This window comes from Triticum aestivum, chromosome 6D (genome assembly GCF_018294505.1).
Source record: "Triticum aestivum cultivar Chinese Spring chromosome 6D, IWGSC CS RefSeq v2.1, whole genome shotgun sequence".
Taxonomy (NCBI): domain Eukaryota; kingdom Viridiplantae; phylum Streptophyta; class Magnoliopsida; order Poales; family Poaceae; genus Triticum; species Triticum aestivum.
In genome coordinates, this window is record NC_057811.1 from 83,761,152 (window position 1) to 83,778,549 (window position 17,398).

A 17,398-nucleotide genomic window follows, 5' to 3' on the forward strand; every position below is an offset into this window, starting at 1 on the left:
AAAGTCAATACCAATAATCCCATGCACAACTACATAGGGCATGCAAGGCTGTACCTCAGCCCGGAGCCCGAGCGTACGACTCAGTACTCAAACGTGCACCAAACTGGGAGAGATTTGGGGAGTTCGGACGTCCGCTTGGCCCACTAGTATGTTGGATTACATCTCCCCACAATCCATGTGTCTCAACAACTCTTTTTTTCTCTCGACCCACGTGTTCCACTCTCAGTTATAGAATACCGTTCGAATTATTTACTTCTGTTGAATGACCGACACCTCATCCGCTAATTGCGAATATGTCTGGACGTGTCCCTAGACATTTGGTGATCCAGGTTGAAGTTGCCCTTCACCTCCTTCACGTGCTCATCGCGGAGCATAAGGTGTTTTGTGTCCAATCTGTCATCGCGTGCTCGTTTGTGCTTCCTTTTTGTTTTTTTCTGTCGTCATACTCTCTCACGTGGTTTTCCTTTTGAGACATTATATATAAAGCACATCTTGCACTTCCATTAAAAATGGTACTTATATTTGAACTGTTTGCAATACATTTGTCTGGTTAGGTTTATACCTTGTTTATATTTCTTTTTGTAGGTCATTTATATTTCTCTTTTAGGCTTTTTGTATTTCTATTTTTCACATATTTGCTGGATAAGGTTTGACAGATGGAGGACAGTAGGTGCACATTTAGAACTATTGAGAAAAAAAATCAGTATACACCATGCAAGATGCAAATACTTACCATTTTTGTTGCATTGCTGGTATATATAGTTTAAAATACAGAAGATGTTACAGCCAATACAAATATAGAGAACACATTATTGTAGTAGAAAGTCAGGAAGTCGTCGTGCTAAGGCCCCATAGGATCAACTCACCAGAACAACAACTGCCGCGATGAAAGCTTAGATCAAAAGGATCCAACCTGAACACACATGAAGAATGACGAACAAAGACTAGATCCGAGCAAATCCATCAAAGACAACCACTGACCGAATTCCGTGAGATCCTCCGGAGACACACCTCCATATGCCCTCCGACGATGCTAGACGCACCATCGGAATGTTAATGTGTGGCAATAGAAAACTAGGAATATTGTTGGCATGCCATAGAGAACGATAGAGTCCACAAACTGCTTGTCTAGCGTTATCGCTTCCCCTTCTCCTCGTCCACCGATGTCTTCTATTAGTAACAATGATGTCTTCCATCAGTAACAAATACTAAATATTTATCTGAAATACTTAAATCTCGTGGCCTCTTCCTTCACTCGGCCCATCAGTGGCCGTATTGCAATTTGCCTTTTAGATTTTGCAGTCTCTACCATTTGGTCATGTTCAAATTACCTCACCTTCTAAATACCACTATCATTTCCATGATATTCATATTCTAATTATCTCTATCATTTGGTCATCTCAGGTATGCATTCACTTTTTTCATAGCTTGCTCATAAAAAATGAGTTAAACTTGACTTTTTTTTTGCTTACAGACCTTTAAGGCCAATTCAAAACGCACGAACCAAAATACATAACTAATTCCCATGTTACAAACCTTTAGGTAAAATACATGATTGGAATCAAGTTAACATAACTGATTCCCATAAAAAAAGTTAGCATAACTGACATGAAGCTTAGTTTGCAAACATACGACCATACACATGGTCCTTATTTTTTGCAATCCGAGGACCTGATTATTAGATCACATTACTTTACATGTTGTATCTTTTGGAGCTCTAGATCACCTACCGTTAGTGTACCAACCTCTGATTAATCACATTCTTGCTTCTTTTGTAGATGATTGCATTTCATGTCCTACAATTAGCCACAACCTTTGATCTGAAATTGATCCTCCTTAGAAGAGCTATCACGACGTTGCCTTGTTCATTCAGCCAAACATCTCAGACCTGAGGGCAGTGCTCTCCATCCTTAAGCTTTTTGCTGACGTCTCGGGACTCAAGATCAACCCTACAAAATGCGTAGCGTACCCAGTCAAATGTGACAGCTCTGATCTTGTTTCCCTTCTGGAGGCCTTCGGAGGCTCTTTGGGATCCCTACCCTGCAGATACCTGGGACCGCCACTCTCGCTGCGAAAACCAAGAAGAATTGAGGTTCAGCCTCTGTTGGATAAGCTTGCCGGATGCCTTCGACCTTGGAAAGGAAGATTTTTCATGCGACCAGGAAGATTGCTCCTCATCAACTCTGTTCTTACCTCTAATCTGACCTACTACCTCACCGCTTTTGCTTTGGACAAATGGGCTGAGAAACAGATCGACAAGCTGCGACGGAAATTCCTGTGAAACGTCAATGATGAGGCTTATGGTGGAAAGTGTCTGGTTAATTGGAAGCGGATTTGTGCTCCAAAGACTGTTGGCGGGCTGGGCATCAAAGATCCGACTGCCTACAGCATGGCCCTTCGCCTGCGTTGGCCATGGTACGAATGGGACAACATTGATAGGCCATGGAAGGGCACGCCCACGCCGTGTGATGCCTCTGATCGTCAACTTTTTGCTTCTTGCACTGCAATCAAAATTGGTGATGGAAAAAAAGCGAGTTTCTGGACTGACAGGTGGCTTTATGGGATGGCACCAATGGACATTGCACCTGATCTGTACAAGCTTTCCAGAATGAAAAAAATCTGTGTCCGAGATGGACTAGACAGCAATCAATGGATGACTGGCTTGCACATGATCAACTCTGCCGATTCTCTGGACTCGCTGCTAAGCATCTGGACGGCCCTGCAACAGATTACCCTCTCTGACCAAGACGATGAAATCAAATGGATTCACTCTTCCAATGGTTGCTATAGTGCGAGATCGGCATATAATATACAGTTCATTACTAGAATTGAGATGCCTACGCTTGCAAAGGTGTGGAAGATCAAGGCTGAGCCGAAGATAAGATTTTTCGTGTGGACACTACTACAAAACAGGCTGTGGACAGCCGATCACCTTGCCGCTCGAGGATGGCCTCACAGCCCTTGCTGCAGCATGTGCGACCAGCTGCCAGAGACTGCTCATCATCTTCTACTAGACTGCCCTTTTGCCAAGGAGACCTGGCAATCCTTTGCTTCTGCCCAACCGGAGGCCTCTGTTGCTGCCTTATCTTCCACCTCCATCAAATCTTGGTGGGTTGCCATGACCAGATGCAAAAGCATGCATGACAACATCCATGCCGCAACGGCGGCGGCGTACATAGCTTGGAACATCTGGAACAAGCGAAATCGACGTGTTTTCCAGCAAAAGTTTGCTACGGCGCATGGTCTTCATGCCATGATCAGAGATGAGATCGGCCTCTTTGTTGGGGCCTGGAAGGTTTAGATGATGCCGCCAAAGGGACCATGTTGGTTCTGGTAGCCCGGTCCCTTGTTTTTTCTCTTCTCTCTTCTGTCTTTGTTTTGCTCCCCCGTCTGCTTGCAGTCTGTTTGTACAGTTTTCCCCCTCTAAATGAAAAGGCAGAGCACCTGCCATTGCCCGTCAAAAAAAAAAGAGAGCTGTCAGCCTGTCGCATCCTCTTAGTACGGATCCGATGCTGACATTTAGCAGAAATAATGACTGGCACCATTTGAGACTAGCTTTCGATCCAGAATAGACTAGGTGATGGATTACCTTCTCGTCATATTCTGGCATGATTGAGTTGCTCAGCACAAATTGTTGCTAGTCTTTTGTTTCTTTTTACGGGGAAGTTGTTGATAATGTTACACATGCATGCAAGCTTTGGAGTCAGAAAAATAAAACAAACATTAGTCTTTTATAGAATCATTAAAAAACAGGTTTCATCTATGCTAGGATTATCCCCAATAAGTATAGGAAATTTTTATCTGGAGAACGTTATGATTTAAGGTTTACGGCCGAACGATTTGTTTAATCTCCGATTCGCATGGCACGTCAGGTTCCCAAGCAGTTTCTTTCCTCCCTCTTACGTTAGTTTTTTTTCTTCCCTGGATTACTAGCGAATCCGCTTCTCCACCGGTTTGGTGATTTTTGGGAGGAAGCATCGCTTCTTCGCCAGTTTTTCTCTCCCTCTATCTCCCGGGCGATTGTTTCTCTGTACATTTTCTCTGTGTTTTTTTGAAAGATCCAGCAAATTCAAATTGCTGGCTTCAATTAGATTAAGCAGAAAGCAGCGGAAGAACAATATGGGGAGGATTTGAAGATCAAAGAGAAAAGAAAAACGGCAACCCTATTGGCCGCCGAACAACACTACCCTTACACGGCGGAACGCCATCCACCTACAGCAAGACAACGCAGCTCCGACTCCGGCGGAGAACTACAAAGAGCAAAGCAATGTTGGCGCACGGAAGATCACCGAACGGACCACTTGTCGCTCGTCATCGTACACCACCGGTGTCCCGCACCACAGCTTCGACTTCACAGCAACAAGCAGCCGAGGTAGTCTCACGGACACGCCGGAGAAGAGCCGACTACCACAACCAATGCCACGCCTCCAACAATGCTCACCACCATTATCGTTGCCACAGAAGCCAAACCGCCCCATTGCCGGACGGACACGACCGAGCAGCACAAACAACCTCCCCCACCTATCACTGGTCCCTCTGGCCGATAAGGAGCTCCTAGAACGATGCCCAAGAGGTGCGACACACGTCGCCATCATCGTCCGATCCTAGGGGATCAAGGGTTTCCCCCGAGCATCCTTGCGTAGTGGAGCGAGCAGGAACGCCTCAGCGACGCCTTCAAGAAGGAAACGGCGCCCGCAGGCGTCACCTTCGCCTGCCCCAGCCCAAGAGCCGGTAACAAAGTCTTCACCCGGCGCTGCACCTCCGACCACCAAACCCGAGCCAGACCACCACCGCAGACACACGGCCGGCGGCTGCCGGCCCCACGCGCCCAAGGCATTTCTTCTCACAGACCGGTTGGGAGAAAGTTGGCATTCTTCCGCAACCACCTTCAGAACTGGACGCCGGGCCCTAGGTCTTCATCGCAGCTGCCGGTCACACCGGATAGAGCCGCCGGCCCCATGCGCCCGACGGTCGTCACGGCCTCCTCGCAGAACAGGACGCCGGGGCCCGATCTGCTTCGTACCGCCCTGGAGCCCAACTAGCCGACGGCCGCCGGTGCACAGAGCCGTCTATAGCCCACGCGCCGCCGAGAAGCTGTCTCCCGCCTGACCCATCTCCTCCGCCGCAGCACCGAGCAAGAGCCCGTCCGGCGGCGGCCCTCTTCAGATCCAGCAGGGGCTCGCCCTTGTGCAGCGCGCCCGCGACCCGCGTGGCCACCGCATGCCCCAGGCCGCAGCCATCCCTGCCTCGCCGCCCGCGCCGCTCAGCAGAGGAGCTTCACCATCGCACCCAACTCGGCAGATCCGCGCCCTCCTCGGAGCCGCCAGATCCGCAACCTCTCCGACACAGCCAAGCTGTGCCGCCCTACGCGCGCCACCCCACGCTCGGACGCGTCCGCCCCAGCCCGTGCGCGCACCGGCGCGGGAGCAGCGCCCTGGATCCCGCCGAGATGGGCAGCCCGCGCTGCTGGAGCTCGGACGGGAGGAGGAAGTGCCCCGCCACCGCCGAGCCGCGCGGGCATTGCCCGGCGACGTCTGCCGGCGGCGGCGAGGGGAAGATGGCCGGTGGATCTGCGCTGGCGGCGGCTAGGTTTTCGCCCCCCTGCCCTCTCGCGGGAGCGACCCGAGGAGCGCTGGCGTCGTTTTCTAGAATATACTTGCACATTTTCTCTGTATAAGAGCGATCAGTAGCACATACTGGTTGTACGATTTGATTGACAAGCATAATCCAGCAGTAGCAGAGCAGGCCGCCAAAAGGCAGATCTCCAAAACATACAGAAAGTATTTACTTGAACTGAGACCAACAGATGATGCTCCGGGCTTCCAGCTTTCCATTCCATGTAGAAGAAACTTTAGATCCATGGGTCCTATCCTTGCTTAGCCATATGCCATTGCATCATCATTCCGCATCTGCAGTGGAAAAAATAACATGAATCAATTAGACAATTTTTCATCTGGCAAACGAAAACAATCTTGATAACATCACAATTACCATGAACAGCAGGGAAATGCACTCGTTTCACCATTAAAAATGTAACTGTAATCTCTTACTTACTAGGAAACAAGACAGCAGGGCCAAGTGGAAAAATAAGAAAAAAATTACGTTGCCCATCCATCTTGCCATTAGCGGCGTCATATTAGACTTGATCAGTGAGGAGACAATAAGAACTCCAAAAATGTGTCTTTGCTTCTTACATACTCCCTCTGTAAACTAATAAGACATTTTATACCACTAAAGTAGTGACCTAAAACGTTTTATCTACTGATCTAAACGCTCTTATATTTTTTTACAGATGGAGTATTAGACAATGAAAGAACATAGTGCCAAGCATGACTAGCTAGCATGTGCACCTGTACAAATACAATAACGAATGTCTAGAAATGAAAACGGCAAAAACAAAAAACATTATGTGCTAGTATCTTGCTTGATCAGACTGACCTACAATTATCGCCTTTAAGAAAAATATATATATTACTTTTCATCCACTAACCTTGGAAGAAGGAAAGGAAGACTCCTGCAGTATGCTGGTCATAACATCCAAGGCTTTCATCCGGATCAAGCGGCACTCCTCGAGCCCATGAGGCTCGCACAGGCTGAAGGTGACGAGCTTCTTCTTCCTCTTGATCCAATCGCACAACTTCTTGGCCTCCTTTGCCCTTCCCTTGAATCGAATCCAAGGCATTCATCATTTTACAACCAGTAGATGCCAAGATGAGTAGTCTGGCAATTTACAGAAAAGAAATGGATAGACAGATACTTGTTAAAATTCAGCGCATTTTGGCAGGCAGGCACGTACCACCATTGCAGCAGCGGGGGCAATAGACTGGTGTCCTTTGAGGTTGTTCGCAAGGCCCAAGGCGCACGTGCGGATCACGCTGCTATGCTGGATCATGTCGTCAAAAGGCGCCGCGCCATGCTTCAGCAGCTCACACATCAGGTCAGCCTCCCTGGTGATACACTTGAAACCAATGTTTTTTGCATCAGTCAAAAGACCACAGAAAGAATCAAACGAAATACGCTATGATTGAGAGGGATAGCATTCCAGTGGTACCATACAAAAAATATTATTTTGTTTTGTTTGGTTTGTTCAGGCAAGGTAGGTACATACCACAAGAGCAACGGCAGAAGGAACACACAATTCACCCCCGGAAAGGTGTGATGACACCCGGGTGTCCCGGCACCCTCCTATCTCGGCCATCCAGTGAAAATAAGATTCGTGCCAGCCTCTGTCAATTGCAGCAGCAGCAGCGTAATTAGGCAGGCTTTTGTCAAGGAGACTAGAGGAGGAGCATAACTAGGTTTGGCAGGAGTAGGCTGGCAGGAGGAAGTCTATTGGACCGTGACTCGAGGCATGCAGCGCTCCCAAGTCGCTGTTCAAAATCTATGTTTCTCTGCCACGTTTTCATGGTTTCACATGCATGCACAATCTCTCTCACCTCTCACGCTTTCTCTCTCACAGGCTTTCTCTTCACTAGTCAAATCTGACAAATGCAACAACACAAAAAAAAACTATCTCCCCTGACACGCTCTCCTTCTCTCACTTACATGCACACTTGCAGGTTCTCTCTTCATTAGAAAAAAGCGTTCTCTCTCTCACACTTGTCTGGAAAAGTAAGGCTCTCTCTTCAATTTAAAATTGCATTTCAGGATACATCAACTCACTCATGTGCATAAAGCAACATCCTGATGGTAACCTAGAGAAAGGGAAGATGGTGGTCCTGCCTTCACCACCACGCGCTCCAGAAAGTACGGCGCCCAAGGTGCGCGCACACTGGGTACCGCCCCAGCCGGGCTGGGTTAAGTTGAACACGGATGGGAGCTACATAGCGGCCACAGGTGCGGCGGGAGGAGGTATGATCCTGCGTGATGACAGAGGCGAGATCATCTACAGCGCATGTAGGGAGCTACGTACATGTGACAACGCTTTAGAGGCGGAGTTAGAAGCGTGCAGAGAAGGCTTGGAGCTGGCCTTGCACCGATCTAACCTACCTATTCTGGTTGAGTTGGATAGCGCGGAGGCGGTGTCGATGATTACAGCACGCGAGATGGATAGATCGTCACATCGTGCACTTATAAAGGAGATTCGTAGGTTGGCTGGAAGCGATGCTAGGGAGATCTCTTTTACTCTTTGTAGCCGTCTGCAGAACATGATTAGTCATGAGCTGGCCGCCTATGGCCGTAGCACTCCGCGCACAGCAGTCTGGCTTACTGCCGGGATGGACTTTGTTATAAACCTGGCTCTCGCTGAGAAGCCTCCTTGAGTAATGAGAATTCTTTTTTCCCGCAAAAAAAAAATTGCATTTCAGGAAGTGTATCTCTCCAAACTCTGGGTCACGGGCGATGTTTTGTGTATACACGAACCAGCTTTGTCAGCTCAATTGGCCAGTATCGACATCTGCCACCTGCTGCTCTGCGCGGACTGGAGAGAGAGAGCCGAATGAATCCTTCCATCAGCCCCGGTACCACCCTGCCGCATTACTGTTCACTAGGCTTGCTAAACAACACACTATGACAGGACATGGCACAGATCTCTAGCTACTGTATTTTACATGGACGTACAGGATAACCGGGGGTACCGACCCCCGGGACCTAAAAAGCCAGTCTCAATTCACCCCCTGCGCCACAGATCGAAAGTGCAAACTGCTTGATAAGGCTACTCTGAATGATAGTGCTGATTGGTAAAGTGCCATCCAAGGTACGTTCCACTCGAGTCTTCCACTCGGACAAGAGTTCCTCCTCCATCTTGAGACACTACTTAGAAAAAAATTGTTAGTTTGAGAAATATGTTGTCGCAAACATTTTCAGTTAAGCAATCGATGGTTTAGTAAAGAAGCAAGAGGGTAACTTACAGATTTGGCAACAGCAGCAAACATGTCAGCAGTAGCAGCGATTTGCAAATCCTCCAGATTTTGGTCGTCAGCAGCATCGGCAACGAACTCAGAAGCATTGCGTTTGTAATACTCCTCAAGATAGTTGCTATAGTCGGACCACTTAACCAAACCGCACAGTGGTAGCAGCCTTTCCCATCCCCATAGTTTCTCAAAAAGATCTTCTGAAACAAAACATTACCAAAAACAACATTACATATGAAGCATATTGCAAGGGAAATATGAAGGGCCCAAAGTAAGCGTAATTGTGGCGATTAGCTTCCCTCTTACCTTCTTTCCTCTCCTCACCCTTTTCACCACGTTTAATGTTTTTCGTATACTGGGAACTGAATACATCAGAAATGCCGCCCCTGGTGATCATACAGTGAGATGGTATAGTACCAGAATGCTTATCATCAAGAAGTAACAAACTAATTCTCTTAAGTTATACCAAATGTCAGCAGCAGCGGCGATCTGCAAATCTTCGCGAGTTTGGTTGGCAGCAGCAACATCGGCAATGAACCCGTGAGCATTGCGTTTGTAGTACTCCTCAAGATAGCTGCTATAGTCAGACCACTTAACGGAACCGCACAGTGGTAGCAGCCTTTCCCACCCCCATAGTTTCTCAAAAAGATCTTCTGAAACAAAACATTACCCAAGTAATTTATTTTACATATGAAGCGTATTGCAAGGGAAATATGAAGGCCTTTAGTAACCATAATTGTGGTGATTATTTTCTGTGTTACCTTCTTGCCTCTTCTCACTCTTTTCATCACATTCAATACTTTTCTTATACTGAGAATTCAATACATCTGAAATGCCGCCGCCCCTGGTGATCATACAGTGAAATGGTACAGCATCACAATGCTGCTTACCATCAAGAAGCAACAAACTAATTCTCTTCAACCACATATAGCTGCATCAAGAAAGAATAAACGAATGGAACATCCATACCCTGTGGTGTTTGCTGCCCCATCAGCTGCAATGTCGTCCCTATCAACACCATGATCATTTGTACTAGCAGGTTCTTCCTTATCAATCTTGTGCCCAGAAGCAGCAGCAGAAGACTCTTCTAGTATGTCGATCATAACATTCAAGGTCCGGTACCGAACTATGCGGCTGTTCTCAATCTCATCAGGTATGTAATATTCACTAGTAAAAAAGGGGGCTTTCGTTCGGGCCTAGCCAACCCATTAGTCCCGGTTCTTATACGAACCGGGACCAACGGGTGCATTCGTCCCGGTTCGTGAGCCCAGGTGGCCGGCCGGGGCCTCGCGGGCTTTGGTCCCGGTTCGTCTGGACCCATTTGTCCCGGTTTTAGGAACGAACCGGGACCAATGGGTCTCGCTCCTGGCCCATAACCATTGGTTCCGGTTCCAGCCACGAACCGGGACAAATGATTTGCCTATATATACCCCATCGCCAGCGAGCAGAGAACTCCACCCTGCTCTGTTTTTTGCTGGCCGGCGAGGGGAGGGCATTTGGGTGCTCTAGCTCACCTCCTATGCACATGAGGTGTTCGATGAAATGTCCGAGCCACACTAGTTAATATTTCTTCTTTCGAAACTCGACCTCCGAGCTCCATTTTCCCCGAGATTTTTCTAAGTTTAGCGGTCCGTCACATCCCGTCTCCGTCTTCAGCGCCGTCGATCGCCCGCGCCGATCTCGTCGCTGACACCACCGTGGTGAGCCTCTTGTTCTTATCTTCTTTCTGAAAGAAAATAAAATTCTTACTTGAGATAGATACTTGTCTAATTTTCTTACTTTTATTATTCCTTGTTATTATATAGTGCGATGGTTCTAGTATCCGCCCCCGTCGGCCCTCGTCCTGTCTATGATTCGGATGTGGTATATATTATCTTTTTATAACTATTTGGTTCATTTATTGTTTATGACAATTATGCCGACCAACGTGACATAGATTTTATTTATGTAGGAGGTGGTTGAACCGGAAATTCCAACCGACCCTATTGTCGAGAGGTTAAATTTAGTCAAAGAAGAAAACAATTACTTGAAGGAGAAAATAAAAAAAATTGAGGAGGAGAAGATGATATTGCAGTTGCATGTTGCGGATGTCGTCGATGATCACAAGATCAAGATGGATGCAATGCGGTTGAAGATTAGAAAGATTAGAAAATATGCCATTCATACCGAGGCTTGGTATCATTATGCCGTTGGATCAATTGTTACCTTAGTTGTGATTATGATCATATTTATTGTTGCATTGAAAGGTTTTACATAGTTTCAATGTATGGTTAAACTAGATGCTCTGGAGAGCTATATGTTGTTCAATTTGAACTATGTATGTACTTTGGTTTTAATGTGATGATGAACTACTATTAATTTGGTCACTTATCTATCCATGTTCATTTGTAGTGCTTTTCAATTTCAGGGTCTTATAGCTGAAAAAAATCAGTAAATGAATGAAAAATAACAAATGAAGTCAGAAAGGGTTGAAAATTGATGATGTGGCTTTGAATGGTGCATTTTGAACATAGAAAAACTATGAAATTCAAATAAGTTCAAAAAAATGTGATCCTTTTGTAACAGACGAGTTTCCGTATGAAACCCTGATACTTCGAAAGAGATTGTCCGTTTTGTACACGAAGTGCATCCAGTTTTTGCCGTAAGCCTCTCTACTTTCTTGCACATGCTATGTGGGTGAAATGATGATACCATGCCAAATTTTAACCTTTTCAGAGTTCATTTGAAATGCTTTTCAATTTCAGGGTCTTATAGCTGAAAAAATCAGTAAATGCATGAAAAATAACAAATGAAGTCAGAAAGGGTTGAAAATTGATGATGTGGCTTTGAATGGTGCATTTTGAACATAGAAAAACTATGGAGTTCAAATAAGTTCAAAAAAATGTGATCCTTTTGTAACAGACGAGTTTCCGTATGAAACCCTGATACTTCGAAAGAGATTGTCCGTTTTGTACACGAAGTGCATCTAGTTTTTGCCGTAAGCCTCTCTACTTTCTTGCACATGCTATGTGGGTGAAATGATGATACCATGCCAACTTTTAACCTTTTCAGAGTTCATTTGAAATGCTTTTCAATTTCAGGGTCTTATAGCTGAAAAAATCAGTAAATGCATGAAAAGTAACAAATGAAGTCAGAAAGGGTTGAAAATTGATGATGTGGCTTTGAATGGTGCATTTTGAACATAGAAAAACTATGGAGTTCAAATAAGTTCAAAAAAATGAAATCCTTTTGTAACGGACGAGTTTCCGTATGAAACCCTGATACTTTGAAAGAGAAACAAAATAAAATAATCAGTAAATGCATGAAAATTTAATAGCAAAAAGAATTATCTCAAAATAAAATAAATAAGTAATTTGAAACAAAATAATATAAACTTTAATCAAATATATAAGTAGAAACAAAATAAAATAAAATAAATTAAACTTTAATAACATAAATAAAATTTATGAAACTAAAATTATCAAAGTATTTTCTGTTCAAAACATTATTAGCAACCTCTAAAATTTATGAAACTAAAATTATATAAAATTGATGCAACTAAAATTATCAAAATATTTTCTGTTCAAAATCATTAAAAAAAAAGAATTTTCATAAAGAACTTTGTTTGTTAGAAACTTTAATAGCAAATATATAAGTAGAAACAAAATAAAATAAAATAAATAAGTATTTTGTTGTAAGTAGAAACAAAACAAAAAAAAGCAAAAAAGAAAACAAAAAAACTGGGAAAAAATAAAAAATGTGCCACCTACTGGGCCACCACGGCCTGAATACGACTAGAAACCCATCAATGGGCCAGGATTCGGCCAGCAGAAGGCCCAGTAGGCCCATCTGGCATAGCAGTGACAATTAGGCCCGTAAGCCTGCAATAGAGAGGAGCTCGAGAGGGGTGCGGCAGTGGGGCTTATAAACCACTGCGCGCCCCTCTCAACTAGCGAGGTGGGACTAAACTCCCACCACCACGCCGCTGTGCGCGTCCTTTGGTCCCTGTTGGTGGCACCAACCGGGACTAAAGGTTGGCATTGGTCCCCCAACCGGTACTAAAGGGGGGCATTGGTACCGGTTGGTGGCACGAACCGGGACTAATGCTCTGTGTATATAAGCTGGACTTGTGAAATTTTTCATTTAGTTCTTCGATCTGCCTCTCTGCCGCCGAACGCCTCGACACCGACGAACACCTCGACGCCGCCAGGCTGCCGGACCTCGACGCCGACGCCGTCACCGCGCCCTGCCTGCCCCGACGCCGCCGCGCCCCTACCGTGCCCCGACGCCGTCGCCGCGCTCTGCCTGCCCCGACGCCGCCGAGCCCCTGTCGTGCCCCGGCGCCGACGTCGTGCACCCCTGCCCTGCCCCGACGTTGACGTTGTGCGCCCCTGCCTCGCCCCGACGCCGTCGCGCCCCTACCCTGCCCCAACGACGCCGTCGTGCGCCCCTACCTCGACCTCGACGCCAACGCTGCCGCGCCCCTGCCCTGCCCCGACGTTGCGCTACGCCCCTGCCCTGCCGTCAACGCCGCCGCACCACTGCCCGCCGGACAGGCCGGTACTTCCTCCTCCCCCCCCCTCTCCTCTGTCCTTCCTTCATTTATGTGATGATGGTGAAGTTGGTTCAGTGCAAAGTTTCAGAGAATTGCATGTTTTCAGCCATGTCCACAAGGTGTTTGATGAAATGCTAGGGCTAGCTAGGGAACTTTGTTTTATGTGAAACTTGGCAGGATGATGTCTCCTTGGATGTTGGTGAAGATGGTCAAGTTGGTTTGTTAAAAGGAAAAACTTGTTAGTGCAAGTTTTATTAAAATTTAGTGCTGGACAGAAACTACATGAATTTTTTTTGGCGGACTTGCTAGATGAAATTGGGGCTGCCCTTCTGGACTTAAGGGTTTAGTAGGAAGGACTACAAGATGTAAAAAATTCAGAATTTTTTAGCAAGGAAAAATAGGGTTGTAGTTCAATGCCAAGATTGGACCAAAAGTGAAAAATGGAAGTTGTGCTCAAAATTTTCAAATGACCAAAGTGGGTTTTTGAATAAAAATGATCTATAGGCATCAGAGGACTTCTCAAAAATTTTGTGGCATTTGAAAGGAATTATTTGAAATAGTTCTAGTGCAAAAAGTTACATTTAAGAAAAAATAAGAAAATTCTACTAATGTTTTTGTTCATAGCATTTCTTTTTGTCCATGTATGTATGTATGAATGGATGGATGGATGGATATGATGTATATACAAAATATTCATATATGATGTTTTTTGTTCATAGCAATTTTTTTCCATGTATGTATAATTTTTGTATGTATGTTCATATATGCAAAAGTTACATTTAAGAAAAAAATAAGAAAATTCTATTTTTTTCTTCTTCTCTTCTATCCCGATAATTTCAACACGAGGGGGGGGGGGGTTGATATACCCCCTCCCCGATAACATTATTTCCCCTTGTATGTATGTCGTCGGTGTCGATATAACCCCCTCCCGGATAACTTCGACATGAGGGGCGGTCGATATATATACCCCCTCTCGACCGTGATAACTTATACCACGAGAGCACCCCCCGGCCCTCTCGCTCGACCAAAACTCTCGAGGACACCCAAACCCTAGAAAAAAACGATGTCGGTCTCCTACCCCCTCCCGCCGTGCCCCTACCCGATCGACAAACTCTCTTGAGGCCACCCAAATTTACCAAGTTAAAAGAGCGTTGTCGTCGAGGCCACCCCGAACCCTTGAAGCGTTGTTGAGGCCACCCCAAATCCTTGAAGCGTTGCCGAGGCCACCCCAAACCCTAGAGAAGCGTCGAGGCCATGCCACTAATATGATTCCTTATTGTGCTTAGCTAGCTAGTTCAACGTTTGCCACTAATATATCCATCTGTCATGTTTGAATAATAATTGCCATGTTGTAAATATTTGCAGAAACTATGGATCCGCACCCCCGAGACCAAGCAAAAGAAGCGGTGTTGGGGGAGATAATCGCACACGAAAGTGATGCCGTCTTGTCGTTTCTCAACGACACATGCACCGATGGTCTGGAAAGACAGGATGAAGAAGCAGGCTACGACGATGATCAAACAATGGAGGAGGAAGGACACCGTATGACGGCTCCGGTGACCGAATGGAGGGGGAAGGACACCGTGATGACGGCTCCCGTGAGCGAATGGAGGGGGAAGGACACCGTGATGACGGCTCCCGTGAGCGAATGGAGGGGGAAGGACACTGTGGTGACGGCTCCGGTGACCGAACGGAGTCCGGCCAGGTATATATATTAATTAATTGAGCATGTGCTGACTATATATAGCTAATTGATGCATTAATTGTTTTTGGTATGTACACATATTAACTCTCTTCTTTTTCTTCTTTTCTAGCCCCCGGATCGAGCAACACTTCGGTAACGAGACGAGGCCCGAAGAGAAAATTGCGCGCGGATGAAAGGTACACAATCATCGAAATTGATCGCGCTGGCCAACCGATTGAACCCCTCCGGACCAAGCAAAAATTTAATGCTCAGTGCGGGGTTCTAGTGAGGGACATGATCCCGATCAGCATCGAGCAATGGTTGAAGCCTAAGGACAAAGACTCTCAGGTGTCTTATGTCAGCGATAGGCAGAAAGCTGATCTTTGGACCGCGCTGCAGGAAAATTTCACCTTCCCGCCAGAGGAGGATCCGGAGAATCCAGTTAAAAAGCCAATGATCAAGGCTTATGCTCTTAAGAAGATGGCTGAGCTATTCAGGAGGTGGAAGAATGAGCTGAAATCATCGTTTGTCGACCAAGACAAGACTCCAGAATTCATCGACCGATTTGAGAAGATCAAAGATCAGTGGCCCGAATTTGTCACCAAAAAGAAATCTGAGAGAGTAGCGAAGATGTCAGCGACAAACAAGAAAAATGCTGCAAAGAAGAAGCATCACCATCGCACGGGGTCAGGTGGCTACCTGAAAGCCCGGCCGTTGTGGGACAAGGCTGAAATGACCTCATTGACAAAGGGATCGAACCAGAGACGCGACGCTGGCCAGACCGTTGCAGGACTTGGTTCTTTGGGGTTGGGGGAAAATTGGACCCTGTAACAGGGAAGTGCGTTTGGACCGACGAGCAGCTGAACACACCCATCGTGAAGCTTCAGGAGTATATCGAAAAGGCGCAGCAAGGGACGTTCATTCCGGACAGAGAGAACGACGAGCTCACAGAGGCCCTCGGGAATCCTGAGCACCCCGGACGGACACGAGGCACGCCAGGCTCCCTTTCGTGGAAGGTTAGATTTCCCAACGCAGGCGGTTACAAACGCCGGGAGAGGAAGAAGAAAAAGGAGTTGACCCAAATACAGGCGCTGCACGCAAGGGTACAAGCGCTAGAGGAACGAGAGGCAGTTCGCAGCACGCGACCTGCCGAAGCTACACCCGAAGCTACCCCGCCATCTCAGCGGAGAAGCAGCGTGGCTTCCTCAGAGCTGCTTCAGGAGCCTGTCTTCACGGCTCCTGCTAGCTACCCCGTAGATGCTATCACGGAGTCTCAGCATTGCCACCTTATGACGCAGTGGATGGAATTGAAAGTCAAGGCGGCTGTTGGCTCTGTTGCACCTCCTGAACCTGGCGCAACTTTTCACTGCCGGCCGATTCCAGAAGGATATGCTAGGGTGATGGTGGATGAAATAATAGAAGGATTTGATGACCTCCAGCTTGACCACCCTACGGGTGAAGGGGAGACTCGGCTGGGTTCTTGTGTGAAGACTCCATGCCTATGGCGGAAGGAGCTCATCAACCTTCCGAACTGCATGCCTCTGCCTCCTCCTCCTCCTCTGGCGAGTCAGGGCACTCCGCCACCTCCACCGCCTCCTCCTCCGGCGAGTGACGATCAGGGCACTCAGCCTCCTTCTCAGGCGCGTGGCGGCACTCCGCCTCCTTCTCCGCCTGCGCCCGAGCAGCCACCAGCCTCCTCCTTCTCCGCCTCGCCAGCAAGGGCGGAAGAGACCCGCCACCGCCCCGGCTGCTCCAGCGCGTCGTAGTCCTTCTCCTCCGCCTCGTAAGCAAGCATGAAAGAAGACAGCCGCAGCCGCTCCGTCTGCTCCGGCGTCTAGCAATACAGCCAGAGGCCGGAGGCAATACAGATACGGTCCACCTCTCAAGCCTCTAGAGAAGTTACCGTACGAGATGACCGTGGAAGAAAACAAAAAGATCGTGCAAAAAGAAGTGAAGGACTTCTTTGAAGGGGCAAAAGCAGAGAGACATCCACCTCCGGAGGAGAAGGTAGACGCGGTGAAAGCAAAGCGCACTATCGATGCCCTGAGGAAACCACCAAAGTCTCCGCCGAAAACCAACTATGAGCGCGTTACTGAAAAGGCATATCTCGAAGCGGAGCGGTCGGGAAGTACTGTCAGTGATCAAAGGTTAAATGAACGACGAGCAGCTGGGAAAAAAATTGCCCAGCTCGGCGAACAAGCGAACCAATCGTGCCCCCCGCTCAATGTGTCTAGCGACATCGTCGCTAATGCTTCGGGGATGGTGCCCGGTTATAGCAATCTTGGAGATTACCTGTCCGATGATGTACATTATGATTTCTTGGAGGTG

General features: G+C 47.1%; 1 protein-coding gene across 1 annotated transcript; it reads right to left on the reverse strand.

The window, feature by feature from the left end:
- Positions 1-7,757: 7,757 nt before the first annotated feature.
- On the reverse strand, positions 7,758-10,153 carry LOC123141172 (uncharacterized). The gene is made up of 6 exons (XM_044560389.1): positions 9,822-10,153; positions 9,614-9,696; positions 9,319-9,505; positions 9,159-9,238; positions 8,850-9,052; positions 7,758-8,751 (listed from the first exon to the last, which is right to left on the reverse strand). The coding sequence occupies exons 1-6, from the start codon at positions 9,953-9,955 to the stop codon at positions 8,590-8,592; spliced, it is 849 nt and encodes a 282-aa protein (XP_044416324.1). The 5' UTR covers positions 9,956-10,153; the 3' UTR covers positions 7,758-8,589.
- Positions 10,154-17,398: the final 7,245 nt, after the last annotated feature.

Excerpts from the sequence above, each read along its gene's own strand:
- LOC123141172 (XM_044560389.1), bottom strand. The coding sequence starts at position 9,955 with ATGATCGACATACTAGAAGAGTCTTCTGCTGCTGCTTCTGGGCACAAG. Across the intron at positions 9,697-9,821 it reads GGGGCAGCAAACACCACAGG|GGGCGGCGGCATTTCAGATG; the intron begins GTATGGATGTTC and ends TATGATCACCAG. Across the intron at positions 8,752-8,849 it reads TTGCTGCTGTTGCCAAATCT|TGTCTCAAGATGGAGGAGGA; the intron begins GTAAGTTACCCT and ends TTTTCTAAGTAG.